The sequence below is a fragment of the Rhinolophus sinicus genome, linkage group LG11 (genome assembly GCF_036562045.2).
Source record: "Rhinolophus sinicus isolate RSC01 linkage group LG11, ASM3656204v1, whole genome shotgun sequence".
Taxonomy (NCBI): Eukaryota; Metazoa; Chordata; class Mammalia; order Chiroptera; family Rhinolophidae; genus Rhinolophus; species Rhinolophus sinicus.
The window spans coordinates 63,451,928-63,475,927 of record NC_133760.1 but is presented as its reverse complement, the minus strand read 5'-3'; the positions used below and the strand labels follow the sequence as shown (position 1 = coordinate 63,475,927).

The 24,000-nt window shown below is 41.3% G+C and overlaps 1 protein-coding gene across 1 annotated transcript in view; it reads left to right on the top strand.

The window, feature by feature from the left end:
- Positions 1 to 24,000, top strand: part of EXOC4 (exocyst complex component 4) — a 635,560-nt gene that overhangs the window by 507,013 nt on the left and 104,547 nt on the right. Inside the window, exon 13 of the mRNA XM_019750984.2 lies at positions 5,480 to 5,635. Within this exon, the coding sequence (XP_019606543.1) occupies positions 5,480 to 5,635 (156 nt within the window). The remainder of the gene's footprint in view (positions 1 to 5,479; positions 5,636 to 24,000) is intronic.

Genomic DNA, 24,000 nt, shown 5'->3' with positions numbered 1-24,000 from the left:
AGTTCAGGTCTTACACACTCACCCAACACCAGGAATTGTGCTAAGCACTACAAGCACGAAAACTAATGACAAAATAAACTCTGTCCCCGGAGAACTCGTAAAGAAGTAAAGGGGGGACCACTGAGAGTAGAGGTTACGTGTAAGGAAGTGGTTCTCCCCCTTGGGTTCACACTCGAATTGCCTGGGAAACTTGGAAACATTCTGATGCCTCGGTCCCATCCCCTGAGATTCTGATTTACTTGGTCTTGGGTGTGGCCTGGGCATTTCGTTTTTAAAAAGCTCCCAGATTATGCCAATGTGCAGTCAAGGTTGCAAACTTCTGGTATAAGGGTGCTGAGGCACAAAAGGTAGGACTCAACTGTCCTAAGGGAAAAGCCAAGTTAATGCTTGATCAGCAGAGGCAAACAAGGAAGATGGAAACAAACAAACCAAAAGGCTCTCTGGGCAAAGATAATACACAGAAGCAGGACACAGTAGATCTCATCCCAAGCCCTTTTGACTACTCCTTATGGGTAAGGTGTTCAGCCGCCACAGGCAGGGGTTTGCAGGGCGGTAGTGAAGCAAGACAAAGGAGGAAAAGCATTGCTGGGGATGAAGCTGAAAGGGTAGACGTTCACGCCTTGCTAAGTTTGACTTGGTCTTAGAAGTAGGAATCGGTGACGAGTTCTACAGAGGAGAATAGGTGATTCTATTTGTATAATTTTAGAAAAACGACTCTTCTGACTAGAGTGATGAGTTGGACTCATGGTCTTGAAGCTCCAGGCATGACACTGAGTTACAGGGTTACTGCCAAAACCAAGTAAGAAGTGATGAGGGTCTAAATATAGGTTCATGGCCATGAACCTGGACAGGAAATGGCAGATTTATAGATATTGAGGAGGTGGGATGGCAGGATGTGGTGACTGGGAGCCAGTAGGATGACCCTGAGTTCTGACCTGAATAGCAGGATGGATGGTTGGACTGCTGACCAAAGTAAGGAATACCTGATGTTTAGTGGGAAAGGGAATGATAACAATATGTGACTTAAAAAGTATTTTAAATATGTAGCCAAATTCAAAAGGAAGAAAGAATTCCCCAGATGTCTCAAATGAAAAAGAAACTAAAAGCCAGAACCACAAGCCAATGTTGAAGTTGAGAGGCCCACCAAGGTGTCAGGAGCACATGTAGAGGTCGTCATCTTAGCCTGTTGGAGCTGCTGTAGCAAAATACCGCAGACTGGGTGGCTTATAAATGACAGAAAAGTTTTTCTCACAGCTCTGGAGGCTGGAAGTGCCAAAAGGGTTGGGTGAAGACCCTCTTCCGGGTCACGGACTTCACATTGTATCCTCACATGATGGAAGGAGCTAAGGAACTCTGTGGGGTCTCCTTTATAAGAGCCCTGATTCCACTCATGAGGGTTCCACTCTCATGACCTAATCACCTAACACTCTCTTGTTGATGTTAGGATTCCAACATGGGCATTGTTTTTTTGGGGGGGTTGGACACAAACATTCAGACCATAGCAAAGGTCAAGACCTAAATAAGGGCTGAGATTTCAACACCTGAGAGGAGTTGTATCTGTGCGGAAGTTATGTAAGGGGCTATTCCATTCACGAATGGAACTAGGAAAAGTTGGGCTTGGGAATTGAGCCATGCCACTTGGAATCAAGAAAGTGGCCCCTGAAAGAAATCAAAATCCCACTCATGTGACATGTGTAAGGACCTCAAATTGCACTACTCGTGTAGGGAGAGACACTTTTAAGCAAAAAAAAAACCCCACTCCACTTATTTGGAACTAGTGAAGCATATAGGATCCAGAAGAGACAAATAATGCAAACTACCTAAGAGTAACATCTCCAAAACTCAGGGCAAACGTGGGACTCTGGCAAGACACAAGTCCCACTGAGGTAGAGCTTGCAGAACAAAATAGCGGACCACATGAGAAAACACACCATCATGAGAAAAGAAGGAAAATGCAACAAATAGGACATTTAGCATCCAAAGAACTACCACGAAATATAAAGCCACATAAAGCCCCTTTAAAAGTGCTGCTTTTAAATATTCAAAGAGATGAAGGAGTAGAATCCATCATACAAGAGCAGGACTTTTTGGAGTGGATTTGTAAAAGAGAAGAATAGAAAATCTGGAAATTAAAAATATATTAATTGAAAAATTTTCAAAAAGCATTAGATGGGTTAAATCATCAAATAGGTCCTGGATGGAGAGTTCATGAATGAAAAAAGTGAAGTCAGTGAAGGAAAGACAGGAGCTTTACTGAAGAGAAATGCTGGATCAAGGAAGAGATCCAACCATTCATTTTTTGAAACATTAACAGGGATTTGGGGAATATATTGAGACATACAGTATTCCCCCCTAGCCACGGGGAATGAGTTTTAAGATCCCCCAGTGAATGCCTGAAACCACAGACAGGACCGAACCCTATGTATGCTGTGTTTTTTCCCTATACATACATACCTGTGATACAGTTTAATTTACAAATTAGGCACAGTAAGAGATTAACAACAGTAACTAATAGTAAAATAGAACAATGATAACAATACCCTCCAGTAATTTTTATAGTTTTCAGTCCAAACTGATTCCTGAATCTGTGTAACTGTCCCTGACTTGCAGTAAATGGCTGGTGTCACTTGTTGCAGGGCACCCTGTGCTCAAGCCCTCATACAGGCTCGGTGTTTTCTGGAGCAGCACGCTGCTGCTGCTTCAGTCAGAACTCGGTTGTGTTCCTGCCTTCCACCCACACATTTAATGTCTTTTCCATCCTAACTAAGCTCTCATCACGCACTGTGGCCAGAACTTTTGCAGTTCGAGGTGCAACAGCAAAACTAGCCTGAATTCCTTTTACCTTCTTCACAGTTTCACAAATAGAAGTTTCATTCTTATCGCAGACCTTAGCAACCTCAGCATACAATTTTTTTTTTTCATTCTTATTAAGTCTGGAACTTTAACCTTTTCACTTAAAGGAAGCACTTTACGGCTTCTCTTTGGCATATTCTAATTACTGGCATCACTACTCTCACACGTTGGGGCCGTTATTAAGTAAAATAAGAGTTACTTGAACACAAACACTGAGGTACCACGATAGTTGATCTGATACGTAATCAAGACAGCTAGTAAGTGACTAATGGGCAGGGTGTGTATACAGAATGGACACGCTGGGAAAGGGGTGATTTTTGTCCCAGCTGGGATGGAACGAGAAAGCACGAGATTTCATCCCACTACTCCAAAAGGCTCACAGTGTAAAACTTATGAATTGTTTATTTATGGAATTTTTCTATATAATATTGTTGGACCATGGTTGATTGCAGGTGACCGAAACCATGCAAAGTGAAGCCAGTGAGTGATAAGGGGGGACGACTGTACTAGGTATACAGGAAAAGGGATAATTGGGGGTGAGAAACCATCCCCACAAGCCTAAGTACAAGGGTTACTGGAAGTGAATGAGGATGAAACAGATTTGAACGTACTTCCGTGGGGGATCGGAGGTGGAATATTTGAGAGTATGGAATTAGGTCCCCTCCTTTCTCTGACAGATAGAAAGATTGTGGGGGATAAGTAGTGAGGAGATAAATAAAGGGCAAAGGTCTAAAAAATAACCATGGAGGGAAATGCAAGAGAAAGTTGATCAGAGACATAAAAAGAATGCCAGAGCGCATGAAGGGTTCATCTGGAATGGCCTATCATAAATTTGAGGTGGTACCATTCTATAAGATTGCATCCATCACCCCATGTACAAAAGTGTGAACGTGAGATTGTGGGATTCCTCCATACATATGTCCTAAAAGATGCAAGAAAAATAACAAGGGGGCAGGGGTATTGAAGGTACCAGTGTAATTTGAGAGATTAGGGAAGAAAGTTCTGTAGTCTGATTTTTGTATAGCTGGCCATAGTTGCTCTTAGAAAACTTTTGCTCACAGTGAGTTCGAAGAATTCTAGAAATCAACTGTGGTCCTCTTACGATTCTCTCTTATTTTTCAGAGAACCATGTTACCTTGAGTGTTGTTATTGTGAGTCAGGGTTTTCAGCTTCAACTGCTATTGTCTACAAACATTGAATTGTCTGTTGGGTAAAGGAGATTTTATCCTCCAGACATGGAGATACACCATATACATATATTGTATATTTAGAAATGCATCACATCCCCCCATATAACCCTGATTCCCAAATAAACCCCTGGCTGAGGAGGAGGGGAAAGCCTCCTGGGGCTGCGTTCTCGACTTCAGAGGAGTAGCCAGCTCATTAGCACTCCCTTCATAAATAACTGTCACTTCTGTCACCTGGAACTGCTGATGAAGACTTTTAGACCACTCGCATTAGCGATGGGGACAGAAATGGTGAACGGAAGAGAAGCTTTTTAATTAAGTTGAAATTGAACATTTAAAATGAATTTCCAGGTGCATCCTGGTAAGAGCAGTGTTAATAACCACCCCCGGGCCTGTTAAAGGATTTGAAGCCTGTCAGCTCCAGGTCACTCGTCAAAGCCCACTGGAGAGAGCAATAATCAAAGACTTGTCTGCCTGACATCAGGGTCAGAAGGTGTCTCTGTGATGGTAGATTTGCTTTGAAAAGAGGGGTGCCCACAGTTCAGAAGATACCTTCAAGTAGCACTAATTGGTAGTTAAACCAAGAAGTCAGAGAACAATCCTTTGTGACACTTCTGTCACCCTTCAGGTACCATTTATGTTGTCATTTAATAGCATTTAGTATATGGTGGCCCCACTTTATCTGTTTAACATTTTTCTTGGAAGATACCACCCCCCCCAAACCTACCATCCACTTTTACTTGCCCTATGGGATTAACTATGATAAAGGGAGATGAATTAGTATTATTAGCTTTCACAATTACTCAACAGTGAAGAAACTAAGAATGAAATCTAGAATGAATGGGTGTCTGTCATGCGGGAGACCCTGCGGGGTCTCTGCTCCCGCTCCCCATACAAGAACGCAGGACATGGTGAGGCCAAAAAGGAACACCCATGGAGCCACAGATGGGGGAGTCATACCACTGTATTCTCTCTGGCGGCACTATACTCTCACTGGAGGCTGGATCCACACTGTCCGCAAACCGCCATCCACACTTGCCAGCCCAGCCGCCATCTTCTTGCTAGCCCCCATTTTTCCTCTCTCTTCCTTTCTCCCTCTCTTCTCTCTCCCTCTCTTGCTGGCGTAGCCACAGCAGTTATATTAGTGGCCAATGGCTCACTGGTTACAGCTGACGGCCAACTAGCCACAGCTGATGGCCATGCAATCACAGTTGGCCATTTACTACCTGAGCCAGCACCTGTCTATGTGAGGCCGAGAGCCTGGAAACTGCTTTCTGGGGCTCTGCCCCCACAGTGTCACTGCCCCGAACTCAGATAATGGAGTATGTTAGTAAGAGAGAGAGGGTGCGATATCGTTTCTGTGTAGTAAAGGTGAAAAATGCCAGCTGTCTACCTAGCAGTGTGTTCAAGTGTCTCTCTTCTCTGCTGGTTGTGTTTAGGGGCATCGTGCAATCGGAAGAAAAACTTGTCATCAGTGCATCTTGGGCAAAAGATGACGACATCAGCAGACTCTTGAAATCTCTACCAAATTGGACTAACATGGCTCAACCCAAACAGCTGAGGCCAAAGAGAGAAGATGAAGAAGATTTTATAAGGTAAAAGGTCAATTTTCTAAGTTGTACTAAACTTGGGGAAGAAAAACACCTGTTTAGCTAATGCTTTCTCATGTGAAATTTTGTCCAGTTCTAGATATCATGCAGCAATTAACTGAACTTAGTCAAGTCTTGTTGCACCTCATTTCCCATGCAAATATGCCTGTGCTCAAAAATTTAGAAGGACGGGATTAATAGGAATCAAATTTGGAGCATTGCTAAATTGAGTCAAAACATATTTTAATTTGTAGGTTGTTCTCCCTTCAAATATAAGTATATAATTAATTTTGTGTTATAATGAATCAACTATAGTTCATTCATTCATTCATTCATGCAGCAAATCTGTATTGACCTTATTATGTACCATGCCTTGGAAATACGACGATAAGAAAAGTTCCTACCCATCCAGAGTATGTTACAGTTGTTTTCAGGGTGTTGTTCAGTTCATAGAACCGTTAGTTGAACTTTCTGGAACTACATATGTACTTCTCATGTGTGTTCATGTACATGGTATTACCTCTGAATGTTTTCTGCGTTTCTTGACAAAAGTAAAGTCTCTTTTTCAACTTTCTCCCTCAACATTTACCAGTGTACAATTTGAATAATCTACTTACCCATGAAAATGTAGCCTACTTTGCTGAAGCCACTCATTTTCACATGGCTGGCTTGCCACAGCGAAACATTTCACCTCTGTCATTTTAGAGCTTTGTCAAGTAGAAAAAAATAATGAAGGTAATACTTTGGCACACTAAAATTAAGTTCATTTTTATTGTTTTTCGCCTAAAAAGTGAATAAATAGTGAAAATAAAATAAAAGCTCTTTAAAGAAACAAAGACCAGAAAAGAAGTATTAGCCAATATCTTACTTTTAAGTTTTCATAGAACTGTGGGCTCATCTCTTTCTCAGATGTAGGTCACAACTGTAGATAAATAGGTCTTTACTGCTCACAAAGTTAATTATATTCATACTGTAGTGCCATATTTTACCAGAATGTTATTATGAAAATTTGCTATAGGGCCATTTAAAACTTTCTCAAATCATGATACTCAAAAATTCACCTATAATTTAACCTACAGCCTTCCTATTTATGTTTTTCTTCTTCATTACTCACATTATCAAAGAGAAACTTGTCAACTGGTTATTTTGATATAAGAAAACTATATACATATAGTTTTTTTATTATTATTAATAGACTTTATTTTAGGGGAAAGCAGTTTTAGGTTTATAAAAAAAATTGAAAAGCACAGAGTTCCCATGTATCCCCTCACTAACCCCCAGTTTCCTCTATGTTTGACATGTTGTATTAGTGTAGTACATTTGTTACAACTGACAAGCTAACATTGATACGTTATTATTAAGTAAAGTCTATGTTTTATGTCAGGGTTCTTTCTTTTCATTGTATATTCTTCCGATTTTGACAAATGTGTAATGAATGTATCCATCATTGCAGCATCATTCAAAATAATAGTTTCACTACCCTAAAAATCCTCTGTGATTTTCTTGTTCATCCCTGCCTTCCTGTCCCTGAACCCTAGGCCATCACTGATGTTTTTTTGTGTGTTTTTTTGTGTTTTTACTGTCTCCATAGTTTTGTCTTTTCTAGAATGTCATGTAGTTGGAATCATACAGCCTTTTCAGACTGGCTTATTTTGCTTGGCTATATGCACAAAGGAAAGGTTCCTCCGGTCTTTTTGTGGCTCGATAGCTCTTTCTATCTTTTTATTTTTTTAATTTCTGAATAGTAGTCCATTGTTTGTCCATTCACCTGCTGAAGGACATCTTGGTTGCTTCCAAGTTCGGGCAATTCTAAATAAAGCTGCTGTAAACTTGAGTGTGCAGATTTTTCTATGGATGTTAATTCATTGGGGGTAAACACCAAGAAATGCAATTGCTAGATCATATGGTAAGAGTATGTTTAGCTTTGTAACCGTCAAACTGTCTTCCAAAGTGGCTGCACCATTTTGCATTCCCACCAACAGTGAAGGAGAGTTCCTGTGGCTCCACATCTTCCTCAGAGTTTGGTGTTGTCTGTGTTGTGGATTTGGGACATTCTAATAGGTGTGTGGTGATACCTCATTGTTTTGATTTGTATTTCCCTAGTGGCATACAATGTTGAGCATCTTTTCATGTGCTTATCTGACATCTATATATAAATATTTTTTTAGGGGAGCTATCTGTTCAGATCTTCTGCCCAGTTTTTAATTGGGTTGTGTGTTTTCTTATTTTTGAGTTTTAAGAGTTCTTTGTATATTTTGGATATAAATTTAATCATATTATCTGGCTTATTTTACCGAACATTATGCCTGAGAGATTTGTCCATGTTTGTGCGTTTAGACATGGTTTGAAAACAAATTGCATTTGTTTTCACAGAAGGAAAAAAAAATCTTATAGGACTAGTTTGTTTTGCATGTGATTGATTCTTTCCTCTTAATCTGTCCTATTCTCTGTCCTGATTAGAAGTTGAAAGCAAAGTAGGAGAGAGTACTCTTCATTGATATTCCAACGTGGTAGAGTTGACAGAGAGCCTTGATTTAGCACATTAGAGGACCACTGAGCATGTGCAGCCCCAAAGACTGAAAAGTCACTCTCCTCCTATAATTAGTTTTTAGAGCTTAGAGGGCTCTTTGGCACCTGGGTGAATATAGACTCCAGTGCCCTTTACACTGAATAAAGGTTATATTCCCTTCATTACTAAACGAGGCCTTTTCCTAGCCTTGTTTTTTAACTAAAAAATAAAATGTATTATTTCCAGGCTTAACTTTGGAGAGAGGGGAAAAGAAATAGGTCAAGCCAGGGCTTTAATAGAAGAAAAGAAAAATAGCAAATATCCTTTTGTTCCCAAAGAAGCTGAAAGCAGGCTTTCTAGCCCATTGTCTTTGCACCTGTCATGTATATGTATATATTTATTCTTTTGAGACTGATAAAAGCAGCCCTACTTTCTAGAGATGTAATTAACAGGGATAAGGAGTCGGGAGAAGTAAAGAGGGTGGGGAGGGGTTGTCTAGGAGTTGGGGAGGCCGTGTGTATTAGAAAGACTGTCCTTAAAAAAATCTATTAGCCCATTTCACTCAGGACTCCAGAATATCAAAGAATAAGAATCCTTTTTCTAGAGCCTTAAGTGGATAGTGTGATTGGCAGGACCAGGACCTAAGTTCTCAGGTGATACAAGTGAGAGACTATATGAAACCTACAAATTAGTCTTGAACTCTAGCAGGCAGAAATATGAAGGATAAAGAATTACGTTTCTGGAAAGATTGTGCCATCTATTGCAACAGTCACAACAATCACAGTCAACAGTGCTTGGCACTGTTCAGCGACGTTAGGCGTTTTCAGGTACTGTTCTTCCCATTCAACAGATAAGGAAACTGAGGTGCAGAAAAATTAAGCTCCCCCAATACACAGAGCCACGAAGTGATGTAGCTAGGTGTGCTCAGCTGGCTGCCACCTATGATTAACCAGCCTAAAAACGGATCAGGAATTTGTTTTCAGACATTTGAGTTATTCCTTCATTTTCAGTGATCATCATAATCTTGACTGATACCCTCATCATTTTATACTAATGTCACAAACATTTATCATATAGGTGCTTTTACTCTAGATGTAGTGTGTTATCAGTAGTATCCATTGTATTGTATTTCATGTATTACATTGTTGTGGGTTGTCTCCCTCCCTTTTCAATTACAGGTTCCTAACACAATACCCAGCTATTGGAGGGAGGAGGGGACAGTATATTGAACCCAGGAATGTAGGGGCTTTAAAACTGATTGTCTTGTCTTTACTCTTGAGTTTTTTGTTTGTCTAATCAGAGAAAAGAAAACCGAAAATAATCATTATTGAATAGGCAAAGAAGGTAACACAAAAGGAATGACAATATAAAAATGATATAAAATAAATTATGCAGGTTTCAGATCGAGTGTGATATAGTCCTGAATAGGGAAGAGAAACTAAAGGACATTTTCACTATTTTCAGTTTTTGAGTTGTGTAGAAGATAGTCTTTTATTTCGAGAATCAAATGAGGCATATGTTTATTAAGACTGCTTTTTGTTGTGTTATGAAATTACCAGGTCAGTATGATTAAAGAACAGCAAAATATTGTTTTCAAAAAGCAAAGTGATTCCTAAGATTTTGTTTGGCCTGAATTCTATCTATATTAAATGCTTGATGGAAAAAATAAAAAAAGCCTAAATAAAAGCACAAAGCAGGTTTGCACTTTTACCTTCTTTCTTTGGGACCATAATCATTCGTGCATCACAGATCCATAAGTGTTGAATGAATGCAACTGAATTGAAAAAGAGAAAGCATCACCCACGCTTCAAATGAAAAGGATACATGTAAAGAATTGTGAGCCAAATCCCCTAATTGGAAGGAAATGCCTTCAGAGGCTTCGTACATGTCACATGTATAGGAACATGTTCTTTTGGATGCTCGGGCCTGAGTTCTAATTCTCAGTACTGCCATTAACTAGTCGGTTTTATTTTGTTTTTCCCTTTGGTCAGTCGTTACACCCCTTCACTTTCTTCATATAACTGAGATTAGACAATTAAGAGACGCAGAACCCTAGTAGACCTAGGAATGTATTTGGATGTAAACACAGTATGAATAAAACAGAGCATATATTTTCAGAAAAATTCCACCTGGAAATTTAAAGGCTTCTCAAAACAACCTAAGCAACAGCTATTAAAAGGTACCAGATGACTATAATTGTTGAAGGATCATTAGTAAATTTGAAGGAACAAGTAAAGATCGAGTGCCGGAAAATAAGACTTTAGCTTGAACAAAATGTTTATTAGAACGGAGACATTTATGTCACTCTCTGTGCATGCTTAATATGACTTTAAAACACAATTAGAAATGGAAAGGTGAATCAGAAAACGTGAATATATTAAATAAGTAGAAAGGGTAGAAAATACTTTGCTAAAATGTTCTTTTTCCCTCAATTAAACAAGATGAAGGTCATGGATAGAAGTAGGACACTGCCAGGCAAGATTGGATGAGACGCAGACTTAAATCTCAAAATTAAACAGAAAAGACAGGTAATTAACTGGAGACTCAGCTACAAACATATCAATTAATGTTCAAGAAGATTGAATTAGGCACTTTGTTATTATATCAAAATAATATGACTTTTAGAAGCATGATTGGCAGGAAGTGAAAAAAAAAACCTTAACATCTCTCCTATACGTTGCATAAATGCTGGTCTATTTAGACAATTAGGTGAGGGTTGTAATTATCTGTTAGTATCATATAAAAGTCACTCTAGAGTATTTTCTATATTTTATTTTTGTTTGACTTCAAGTCATGCAATTTTTTTTTTTTTTTTTTTTCACTTCAAGTTACGTCTAATACCATTCTTCTTTCTCTTATTTGGAATCTTAATAAAAGAAAAAATGATAATCCCTCTAATTGAGTCCCACTCAGCCCTTCAGAAAGCGAGGCTGATGGTGACATCTGTGCCATTGTGGAGAAAAGGACATCTGCCATCTAGCCTGGGCAGGGGCAGGAAGGGGTGTTCCTGAGACGGGGGGACAAGCGGAGCCCAAAACCACTGCTGGGAGGAGTGTGCTGCCATCCTCCTTACCCAGCCGCCTCCACGGATGGCTGCTCTCTGAGGCCGTCTCACCTCTGTCTTTCTTTCCCTATTGAACTTTTCCAGGTTCCCCGTCCATCCGGCCCTTTCCTACCTATCTCTATGTCTTCGCCTTGCCCATTCCTCTTCCTGGAATGCCCTCTGTTCGTCCCACGCCCACCTCGTTCTGTACCTGCCCAGTTCAGCTATTCAACATTCAGCTCCAACATCAACTCTTCCCTGAAACCTTCTCCCCTGGACACCTCACCCTGCTTCCCTCCTCGGTTAGGAGCTCCCCTTGTGGGGCAAGTAAAACAAATAAGCATTTAGCTCTTGCTAGAGGTAAAGATGTGTAAACCTTAGAGAGAGAGACTAATATAAAAACGAAACATTATGTAACTACATTAGGAATGGGAAAGGGGGATATTTGGGGGTGACGGGAGAGGGCATAGTAATCTAATTAATTCCTCACCCATCTATTGACCAAGAGGTCGGAAGAAAATGTCTAAAATTAATACGTCAACAAGCAGCTGTTTCCACAGATTATGTAACGAGGTGGCTATAACCACTGGAAGAATTAGAAATAGTTTTGTTTTTAAAGTTATAGGTACTTCTTTTGGGTCACAGGACTCAGGATGGGGAGAATGGGACGGGGGTATCACTGCTCATCATTATAGGTGATTTAACCGTGAGAAATATTACTTAGGTTTTAAATTTATATTTGCTTAAAAAACAATGTCCGCACATCCTATGTTTTTATTCCTGAAAAAAAAAATCTTAAACTATTTTCATTTTTCTGCCAAGTTTATTCAAAGTATTTACTCTTCTCTGTAGTATCTCACGTTACCCCTGGGATTCCCATCTTTTTTGTCTTTCTCCTAAGATCCCCACACCCCCACCCATGCCTCAATTACTTCTCCCTCTCAGCTCCAAGAGAGCTTCCTCAAAGATGTGATATTCAGTTGCTAAGTTTGGGATTATTGCCTTTGCATGAAATCAGTTGTTTGGTGCCTCTGCTCTTTGACTAGTTTCTTCAAAAGCACATTGTAGGACACTTTGAGAAATAACCAGAACGGTCAATCAACTGGAATACTCAGACAAGGACGTTCAGTGCTGGATAAATTTTGACTTTTAAATCTGTAATCAATCTTGGTTGTTGAAAAACCAAAGTATATGGTCAATTTATGATAAGTAATTATTGGTTATTTTAATCCTGTGTGTAGACCATCTGTTCTGAAGCTTAAGAAATGTTCTTTATGGAAAACTATTATTATTTGAAGAAAGGCATAATTTGTAGTGGCTCCTGGCAGGAAAACTGCATTCTTCTGGGAGTCCCAGCACCTACAGAAAAAAGCCTTGCACCTTATTGTTTGTCTCCACTGTTGCGTGAAAACGTCCTACAAAGAAAGTTAAGTAGCCAGGCTTATTTGAGTGGCTTGGCTAAAGAAAGCCATGTTCGTGTTCTAAGCTCACAGCATTTCAGTGCAACATTAGCCCAAGTGGAGTGTCTATGGGAACTCTGAGCAGATGCCATCAGCCTGAAAATAATGTGCTGTTTCAGTTAGCTCTTTGCTTGTTGTTACCTCGTATCGATTTTCATGGGCTCTTTCACAGTCTACTCACCGATCCATCAGTGCACTCCCCTACTTGGTACCAAAAAGGGGTGCAGAGTGTGGAGAAAACCCTGTGACTGAGCCTTGCATTCCGTCTCCACCTGGTCCCCAATTCTCTGTGTGTCTTTAGCCAGATCCCCTCCCTCCTCTGCAGCTCTGTCCTTTATCTGTAAGTGATAACTTTTGATTCTAGAATTTATAGGCTGGTTTTTTAGTGAATGTGTGTCTGTTTGTTCTAACTGGCATATTAGGTCATATTTAATGTCTAGTAAAGGGTTTTTATGTTGTATATTTACACTTTAGGTTGCAACCCTTTGTATGATCAGTACACCTAGTGTTCTCTGTCCATTTTCTGGAATTTTGGGTGTAAGTATTTTTTAGCTACTCCTAAGCATTCTAGTTTTAGTATGTTTACATTTACGGCATTTTTTTCTCATCATTTATTTGATGTTTCAGAATGACAACGTTTAATTTTAAATCTGTTTTTATAAGAAAATGTAGTCAACTCTTTGATGATTGTTATTTTCTAGAAAAACATTGTCATATAAGCAGAGGGTGCCTGTAAAGGCTTATGAAACCAAGTTCCTAGATAGAGTCCATATTCAACACTGAGATCAAAGGTGTAGGTTAATGAGGAGAGCGTTTAGCTGGGATTATTGGTCTAGAATTTTGGGGTTGAGTGCCAGGCGCAGAGTGAGTCACACAATAGTTGTTCAGTAAATGCTTGTTGAGTGAATGAATGTCTGTAGTCATGTACTACTTGATATACAAGTAATGGATTAAATAAGAAGGGTAGCACAGAAGTCATCTTAGAATATAGGGTGTGTAATAGCTCAGGCTGCCGTAACACAATACCACAGACTGGAGGGCTTAAAGAATAAATTTATTTTTCAGTCCTAAAGGCTGGGAAGTCCCAGATCAAGGCGCCGGCCAATTCAGTTCCCGGTAAGGGCTGTTTTCCTGGCTTGCGAAGGCTTGTTTTCTTGCTGTGTCCTGGTATGTCAAAGAGAGAGAGAGGGAGAGAGCGGGAGAGGGAGTGAGAGAGAGGAAGATCTCTCTTCTTATAAGGGTACAAATCCCACCATGAGGCCTCCCTTTCATGGCTTAACTACCTCCCAAAGATCGCTTTTGTGATTTAGGGCCTCAATATATGAATTTGGGGGCGCGAGGGGGGGGGTGTTCATTTCAGTCTAAAGCAAAGTGCAAATACTTAACTGTTTACCTAAAATCTGAGCTGTCATTTTATGTTAGCGATTGGAAATTAGAGAGAAAAAAGCTACCTGTTTAATGTAGAGAATGTACTGTTAGTAATACAGACAGAAGAACAAAAGTTGCACTGCAGGGGAAGAAAAATAGTAAACCTAAAACTCTAATTATAGAGAAAATTTTAAGAATTTCTTGTCACATGACATGCAGTTCTGAGTTCCTCTGATTCTGATTAGTTCCACTAATCTACAACAGTCTCGTCAACTCCCTCTATTTTTCGTGACATGGAATCCATTGATAGAGTCTAAGCCAGTTACCAAGCTGGCACCTGAATTTACCTGTTTCTTGGTGATTATATCCAGATTGAACGTTTCTGTCAAGAACACGCATAGGAGATGTTTTGTGCCTCCCACTGCATCGCGTCACATAAGTCTGCCTGTGCCGTTGCTGGCAGTGCCAAGCTTGCCATTTGGTTGAGGTCGTCCCCGCCAGATCTCCCCATTGTCAGGTGCATTTATCTCCTCCTGTGATGAACTAGTTCTCGGTGGGGTGATAACTTGAGACCGTGTGATTTTCCTATTTCCTACCAACCTTTCGACCAGTAGTTTTAGCATCTTTGATGAACTTTGCCTGAAACATGTATTTGCTGACATTCTTCTGTTAAAAACTTTTCCTCTTCCTCCCTCTTTCCCTCCCCTCCCCCCTTTATATCCTCATCTCATTGACGGCTTTCAGTTAGTCACTGCTGTAGGCGTAATTGGGAAGAAAGCCTACGAATGGAAGATGGGTGGTAAATGAATCAAAAGTGTTTTGACTGGACGGTGCAGTACTCTTTAGTATCCTTAGCTCCCTCATATTAATGTAGACACTTGGTGGAGAGTCAGTCTTTGTGCTGCCACATAACAACGATTAAAGTGTTTGAAGATGATCGTGCTTGATTGCAGATACTTTCATTAGCCTACCTACATGTCTCCTTTCTTTTACACGTTCAGGATGGGAGAGCTGGGGGCAAGTGGCTGCTTTCATTCGCCAGGAAGGCTCAGAAACAGCAAGGAATTCAAGCATTGCTAACCTGTGATTGCATGAAGCAATTCCATTTTCTTGGGTCCACGCTTTTAACAATTTGTTGTAGCCATTACTAACGTCTCACCCGCTGGAGCCTGCGTGACTTAAGAACATGACTAAAGTAATGGAATAACTGGCAGTGAAGGGCGTTGTGATCTTTTTCTTTTTCCTTTTAGGAAAGAGTGCTCTTGTGTCTCTCGTGGTTCCTTTCTCTTAATAAAAGCTCTCTCTGCATATTTTTCTGAGCCACGTATAGGTGACACATCCTGTGACAAAGGAACAAACTTAAAACATAACTATCCCCTTCGTCCCTCCATTTAAAAATTAATTTCAAATGAAGACTGGGAGACAGCTAACTAAATGGTCGGAGGATCAGGCCACTAGTGGAAAGGCTTCTGATCGTTGGTAAACCCAGCCCGTGGATCCAGCTGACCACCTGCTAGGGGACGATTTGTGACCCAGCTGAAGCAGCGCGTCTGTCCTCAGCGGAGGTGACGTCCACTCAGTCCGCCTTTCTCACCTGCCATTCCTCATGTTCACTCAGTCACTCATCCTTCTCTTGAACTTTCAGAATTTTCTCCTGTTGAATTTAAGAGTTTTGTGTCTTCCCTCTCTCTGCCCCACATAAACACTTGAATCGTTTGTAGATGGTAAACATATCAAGGACCTACAAGTATTGTTTTCCCATAGAAAGCTTTTGATTTACTTTATTGCTAGGCAGTTGCCCATCAGTCGAGCATTCTGGTCTTAAAAAGTCAAAACGTACCTGCTGTTAGTAAGGGGCTTTCCTCTGAGATTGGACCGGTCTGTGATGTCCCCCCACTTTTAGCACTACTTAACAGTTGAGTGTTCAGGAAAATCTGATTCTGTGAAAAAAGTCAATTTTATATGTTTTGGGGGCAGAGGAGCTATTTGAATCCCCGGGCAAAAGGAAACACTAAAGCTTCTGCAGCTCGTGAGAGGCAGTGTGGCTTGTAATCATGATTAGTCAACTAAGAGTCTGAGCCCACCTTTGCTATAGCGTGCAAATGGGCACATCTTCCTCTGTGTGCTTCAATTGCTCTATAAAATGCCTGATAAATGGTTGCCATCTTTGGGAGAACCAATCAAAGAACACATTCACAGAGCCAGGAATACGCTAACACAGTATTTTTCAAACTCTGGTCATGGCAGACTAGCAGATTATGAAATCATTCTCATGGGCTATGAACCCACTACAGGAGCTAGAAAAGGGCCTGGGTGATGGTGGGTTCCTAGTAAAAATCTCCTAAAGAATTGATGACTCAAGAATAAAATGACAGATGGCCTGGTTAGAAAATGAACAAAGGAGCAGAATTGACATATGTCTCTAAAGAAGACATACAAATGCTCAATACGCACATGAAAAGATGCTCAATATCATTAGCCATCAAGGAAATGCAAATTGAATCCACAATGAGATATTACTTCACATCCACTAGAATGACTACGAAGAAAAAGAAGACAGATAATCACAAGTGTCGGCAAGGATGTGGAGAAATGGGAACTTCAGCACGACTGGTGGACGTGTAAAATGGTGCAGCCATTTTGGAAAACAATCTGGCATTTTCTCAAAGGGTTAAAGATAGAGTGACCATAAGACCCAGCAATTCCACTCCTAGGTATATATAACTAAGAAAAATGAAATCATGCGTCCACATAAAAATACATATGTGAATGTTCATAGCAACATTATTCCTAATAGCCAAAATTTGGAAACAACCCAAATGCACATCAATGGGTGAATAGATAAATAAAATGTGGTCTCTCCATACAATGGACTATTACTTATTAATAAGAGAAGTGAAGCACTGCTGCATTCTTGAACATGGACGAACCTTGAGACCATGTTAAGTAAAAGACGCCAGTCAGAGAAGACAACATGTTGTATGATTCCCATTTACATGAATAGGAATCATGTATGAATGTCTAGAATAGGGAAAATATAGAGACAGAAAATGGATTGATGGTTTCCCAGGGCTGCGGAGTGGCGGTTGGGGATAAGAGCACAGTCTAATGATTGCAGGGTTTCTTTTTGAGTTGATGAAAAAGTTCTGAAATAATTGTGGTATGATTGCACAACTATACTAAAAGCCATTGCAATGCATATATTTATAGGGTGAATTATATATCTCAAGCTGTTACTTTTTTTTAAATGTCCATGCCTGAGCCCCACCCATGACCAATTAAATCAGAATTTCTGAGGGTGGAGTTTGGCATCAGGCATTTTATTTAAGCATTCCTAGTTGAGCTTTTAGTGTATAGCCATGGTGAGTTCTACTGGTTTAGACTAACTACCAAGATCCCTCTCAGTGCCAGAACACCATACATTCACCAGTCTGGTGTTTTGTGCCTGTCCTAGAGAGCCAGCTCATTTAAAAGCACGCGGGAAAGAGCTGGTGGCCACCCCCACCACACACACCCCTTAATGATGGTCATGATTAATTTCTCTGGCTGTCGTCTCTGAGTGGGTAGGAACCCAGAATCCCCAATTTCCCTGGTACCAGGGAAAACAATGAGTATCCTTTTAAGTCTCAAGCAGATCCTGGGAGAAGAGAAGTTGCTGGTGTTTCACATACTCACCTTGGCTGCAGAGAATACCCTGAGGACCCTCCCGCCTCTGCACAGGTGGTGGACTGCTCAGCGTCATCGAGCCAGTCAAGAGTGTTGCACGTTTCTGAATGGTCAAAGAACAGCGGGCAAAGAAAGCCAATGAAAACCGCCTGATTGTGGTTATTGAAGGCAGAGACCAGTTTCTAAAGAGTAGCAATTACTTACTAAACATAAAACGTAACTACACATGATACTGTGATGAAATGCACATGCATGAAAACCAGGAGGGACAGATTTAGTGATGAGTTTTGGCAGTTTCTCAGAGGACAAAAGTACAATGATAATTAAGATAACCGGCCTATTTTATTACTTCCTATTGATGAGGGTTTAGCCAAGATCATTTTGAGAAACAGCTTTTGAAAACCTGATTAAAAAGAATGGTACTGCCCCCATTATTTTTGACATAAACAAATTAGGATTTGAAATTGCTGAAGATTGAGCAGTTGTAAAAGGCAGAAGTGATAGATGGAAGTGTCACTGTCACATCACATAAGGATGAGTTGGTATTACTAGGAATCCAGGTAAGCGGACCTGACCTTTTTACAATAACCTTCATCAGTTTAGGCTCTGACAGATAATGGCTGGGTGATCTTCACAGGTCACCTTGCCCTTCTCAGTCTGGCTACCTGTACAACAGGTAATTAATCCCCATGCCAACACATTTACTTAAGCCCCAGGAGCACTGAATATGGTCAGACGTCCTCATGACGGTAGGTCTCGTATAAGTCAGGGTCTAACATGGAAACAAAAACCACTCCCAGTGTTCGCCTCAGAGGGAATTTAATGTAGGGAATTGGTTACAAAGGGAAATGAGGATGTGTGTCAAACGGGACAGAAAGGTAACCCATAGATTAGCAATGGCAGGAAGCCACTGCCTCCCACGCTAGTCCTCGAATGCCAAGGGGAGGAGGCATTTCCTGGGGCACAGAGGTGCCCACGGGGAGTTGGGACATGGTAGGAGCTAGAGCCTAGCAGATGCATCGCTTGCTGGTTGCTGGAGACATCACGCCCGGCGGGGGTGTAGGGAAGCCCCAGCTTGCCCTCTCCCTGTTGCCCATCAGTATCCAACCAGGGCCTCAGCCGGGAGCCTGGAAAACAGCTTGCACAGTCAGCCCCCCATCTCCCAAATACAGACCAGAAAAGGGGAAAGGTGTGGAGTAGGTCTCAGGGCAAATAGGCCTAGGACTTTCATTATTCTGTATCCACACCTGTATTTGAAGATGTCGTACTTCTGTTTGACACAAGGTAACTGCATCACCTAAAGGCACTCTGCCCCTCTCTCCAGAAAGGGCAAGTCGGGCTCCTCAGTCCCTCTACTCAGCTCAGGTCCACGGTCTTCTCAGTCCTCCTCTAGTCACATGTGATCACTGACCCTGAGTCCCCTAAACCAAATGGGCAAGCTAGTCACGCCCAGCTGCTCATTGGGAATAATGGGGGAAATACCACCTCACGCCCCCTGGGATGACCTGTTTTGTTCTGGCCCTTTCCCTGCTCTGTTCTGGATGGTAGGGGACTGGCCCTGTTGCAGTGTGTCCTAGGCTCCTGGGACCGTCAACTCTCAGCCCGGTTCAGCTCTAGAAAGCAGTGGGGTGATTTGGGGGATGGGGCAGGCAGAGAGCGAGCATGGTGAGTCTGCGTGTGTATGCTGTGTGACCAAATGCAGCACAGATGTGCAAATCAAACACTTGCAAACTCTTTGTGATGTTTCCCTCCTAAGTACATTTAGCCTGCTGAAAGTGCAGATTTTGTTTTTCCTTCCTATAATTTCAGTGGATAACAGAATTAAAGTCTAAATGGAGACAATTTTAGGCATCTTCGGCAAAATTCTCTTCAATGAATTCTTGTCAGACAGACCTCTTTAAAGATTATGATTGTGCAGTAAAATGAAGTTAAACAGGGTTTACACTCTTGGCAAAATTGTCTTCAATGCAGTCTCGTCCGATCAAGCTCTTTAAAGCTTATAGTTGTGTGGTGAAGTTAAGCGTGACGGGTTTCATAGGCTTCTCTGTGAGCATGTTGGCCTGCTGACGATAAGATGAAGAGTAAGTGAAATTCAGATCGAGAAAGAGAAAGCAGGGCTGGCCCAGATGCTGGGTGGTGGTCATTCTGGTGGGGGCATGGGGCCTTCAGTGGACACTGACCGCATCTGGAGCCAACCCGGAGCCACCGTCCAAATCAGCCTCAGACGGACCACTCATCGCCTCCCAGTTTAGTTCTAGTGACTGCAGAGCCCACGTCTTCCCATTTTCTAGGCTGAAATTCTCGATGCATCCATTTCAAAGGTTTTCTTATCTGTGGTAGGGTTTCCAATTTTTTTTTTAATGAAAAAGTAAACATGTTCTTTGGAGAAAATGTAGAAAATATGAGGCACAAAGCATGATCCAGTCACACAGTTAACATTTTGGTATATACAAGGTCTGACAGTAATTTTGCGAATATGTTACAGGACATTGCTAACTTTTTTTGATATCAGAGTGATTATTCATTGTGAATTTGTACCAACTGGACAGTTAACCAAGTTGACTCTTTAGAAGTGCTGAAAAGGCTGCATGAAAAAGTTGGACGACCTGAACTTTTTGCCAACAATTCATGGCTCTTGCATCATGACAAAGCACCAGCTCACACGGCACTGTCTGTGAGGGAGTTTTTAGCCAGTAAACAAATAACGGTAATGGAACACTCTCCCTACCCACCTGATCTGGCCCCCAATGACTTCTTTCTTTACCCAAAGATAAAGGAAATATTGAAAGGAAGACATTTTGATGACATTCAGGACATCAAGGGTAATACGATGACAGCTCTGATGGCCATTCCAGAAAAAGAGTTCCAAAATTGCTTTGAAGGGTGGACTCAGCACTGGCGTCAGTGCATAGCTTCCCAAGGGCAGTACTTCTAAGGTGACCATAGTGATATTCAGCAATGAGGTAGTAGCACTTTTTGTAGGATGAGTTCACAAACTTAATTGTCTGACCTTATAAATATCCGTCTTTTTGTAGTTCATATAAATACGTAATTATTTTCTTTTTTAATGTTATGCAGTTCATACTATTTTTAACAGCTTATTTTACTCAACTGTATATCACAGCTAAAAATAAACTATACCCAACATTTTTTTATGACATCAAGTATTTTCTACTATATAATTCTGATGACTGCATACTTTTCTGTAGTGTCTATATACCATAATTTATTTAATAAATTAGAGGGTTTAGAAAAAAATCTGCAGTCAAGCAGCTAAAGCCATCCCCTTCAGTGTTATTGGAGCACATAAAAACCATCCACCAAGCTCTTTGATACACACAAATCCTCGAAGGAATGCTTTTATGTGTGTGAAAGGGTTCTAGCTGTCAATCACTTATTCTTGATGTCATGGTTTCTGTGTTCTCTCCAGGTCGTTAGGGGGTGATTATGGATTCCTGTCAAATGAAATGTCTACTATGCATTCAACATGAGGCAGTTTGTATTTTTCTCAGTCTATTGCTCTCCCTTCGGAGGAGGTTAAGTAAATCTCGGTGAGCCAAAGGGAAATGCGGTAGCATCTCCTGCTGGAGGCGCACCACAGATAATGCCCTGGGCCCCCTGATCCCAGCACAAGCAGATTAACCGTCTACAGAAATACATTTGTCTCCATTGTCACATTCCACCCAGGGTCACACCAACGTGCACAGAAATGGCTCCAAGCCTGTTTTTCAAAGCTGGTTGCCTCCCCTGTTGCTTTTTAACCACGTCGCTCACAGGCATTTTTTGTGTTCTATCTATCAAAGGTGATTAAGGGGTCTGCGAGGGTTGGCATGTAAGGACAGATTAAGAAAACTAAATATTTACAACTTGACTGAGTGACAGCCAAGGGGAAGATATTATAGCTGAAATCATGGAGGAGACATTGTTCTCCATTTCCCGGTAACTCGATTTTAGGGATATCTAAATTCAGAGGTTTTCTGAGGATGACATCACTTATGCTAATTAGGTAATTGTGTCAGTTCAAAATTACATTTAGCTGCTGGTAGCAGAAGCTTGGAATATCAGTGGCTTAAGCAAACAAGGTTTCGTTTTCTCTCCTATCACATGAAAGCCAGAAGTGTATTGTCAGCTGCATGATGTCACCACTGCACCCTTGCCCTCCTGTCTTGGGCTCCATCATTCTTAGCATTATTTCCACACTCAAGGTCACCTGATGTTTGACAAAGCACTACTGCAGCTTCACTCGCCATAGCTGTGTTCCCGTAAGGGGGAGGGCAAAAGTGGCCCTGGCCAAATAACACTGCTTGGAAGAGCTTCCTGGGAAGCCGTCTGATGGTTTCAGTTGGTATCTCACTGACCACATCTGCAAGAGGGGCCGGGAGACTGACTAGGTTATTGTGTTTTATTTTGTTTTTAGGTTGGGTATCCTGTGACCCCAACAATATCAGTGTCCTTTTACTAAGAAGGCATGCGATAATGGATGCTGGATAGGCAACTAATGGTTTCTGCCACAATAATTTACTTCTGGAAGATTTTGAGAAAAGTCTGGACTCTGAAACACAGTGGCATTGCGTGATGTCACAAGGTTCCATCTGTAATACTAGCCCTTGAGATCTAGTTTTTTACTTTACTTCTGATCACTCTTTCCCATTTCCATTTATTCATCAGAGCATACCTCGGGTTGACACGAAAGCAAGCATCTCAGCAGACCTAAGAATCATAATAGCTACAACTTACCAGCTTTCACCAAGTTCCATGCACTGTGTTATGCTCCTAAGGTGGGGGGTGGGATGTGGGTAAAGATAAATGAAAGTGAGACTCACCATGAGTTGCTAATAATTGACCCTGAGTAATGGCTACAAAGGGTTTATTATACTCTTCTCTCTACTTTTGTAATTACTGACATTTTCCCAGTAAAGATTTTAAAAGCCACCTCATCTAGTTCTTACATTACTCATGTGAGGTCAGGGGTCATTACCATTATTGCCTAAGTAATAATGCTCAGGGGCGTTAAGCAACATCACAGAGCAAGTAAGTGGCAGGTTCAGGATTGGGACGCAGGTTCGCCTGACTGAAGCCTGTGCCCTCATCTAAGCCTTACGACTCAAAGGAAGCATGCGTCTCCGACAAGCAGCCTGAAACTAGTTTGAAAGGCAGACTTCAAGTGCCACCCCAGCACCTTTGATAAGACCCCCAGGGAAGGTTCGTGTGCACACTCAAGGGTCCTGTGTCCCACCCACTGCACTGCCTCTGTGGCCAGGACCTGCCCAACCCAGTCAGCTGATTATGACTTTCCCTTATAATGTAACCTGTTGAACTAAGAAGCCTAATCACGAGTCATTCCTTGGTAGCATAGACATTCTTAATAAGCATTTGATTCACAGCAGTTGTTTCTTTCAACCCTGAGTGTCTGCTGGGCACTAAGTGCCTGGCGTCAATTAAGCATCATTGTGACTCTATGTCAACTATTATTAATCACTGCTTGCTTGAAACTTAATCCAGTTTGTTCTACTTAAATAAAGCCCTTGCTTTTGCTCACTGGAAGTGTTTTGACTTGTAAAAGCCTTGGGACTTAAAAAAAAACCTCTCCAGGTGCCTGTTCCAACGTCCACCGGCATCAACTCTGCTTACCCACCGGTGTGCAGCGTTCCTGAAAAGACAGGACTTTTCTCCCTAAGATCCTCCGTCATCTTTTATCATTTCAGCCCTCGCTCTTTTTGAAAGAAAGAGAGCTGTGGGGATTAGACAGCCTGAATCCCAGCTCTGCCACTCATGTGTCCTGTTGGCAAAACAATTAACCTTCTGAGCCTTCATTTTTTCATCTGTGCAGTGACTGTGCCATGTGGTCTCTAGGGTCCCTTCTGACTCTATCCTCCTGTAACCCTGCATAACCTGATTTGTCAGCCCTCCAAAACGTTATGAAGACACCAGGCTCTGTGTGAAATCCACCTGACTGTGTTTCTTTCCAGTCAGTAAAAGGATCCCAGCATTGATTTTTACTGGTTTCTCCCAGCATTGATTTTTACTGGTTTCTCTTTCCAAATAATGAATGCCTTGATGCTTTATTGTTTGTTTGCCCCAGATCCCTTTTAGAATAAGTGAATGAGTGAATGAATGAACGAATGAGGCCTGTCATCCATCTCAACTAGCGTCTGCTTTCTTAAAGATGCCCAGCCCTCTTTGCTTTTGAACATTTTAAAACATTTTCCAAATGCCACATTAATTTGGTTGTTTCCTTTAACAACAACCTTCAAACAGAGTATGTATTTAACACCCTAAGCTGTTCCTCTGCTTCCATAGCAGGAGAAGAGGCAAAGGAAAAACC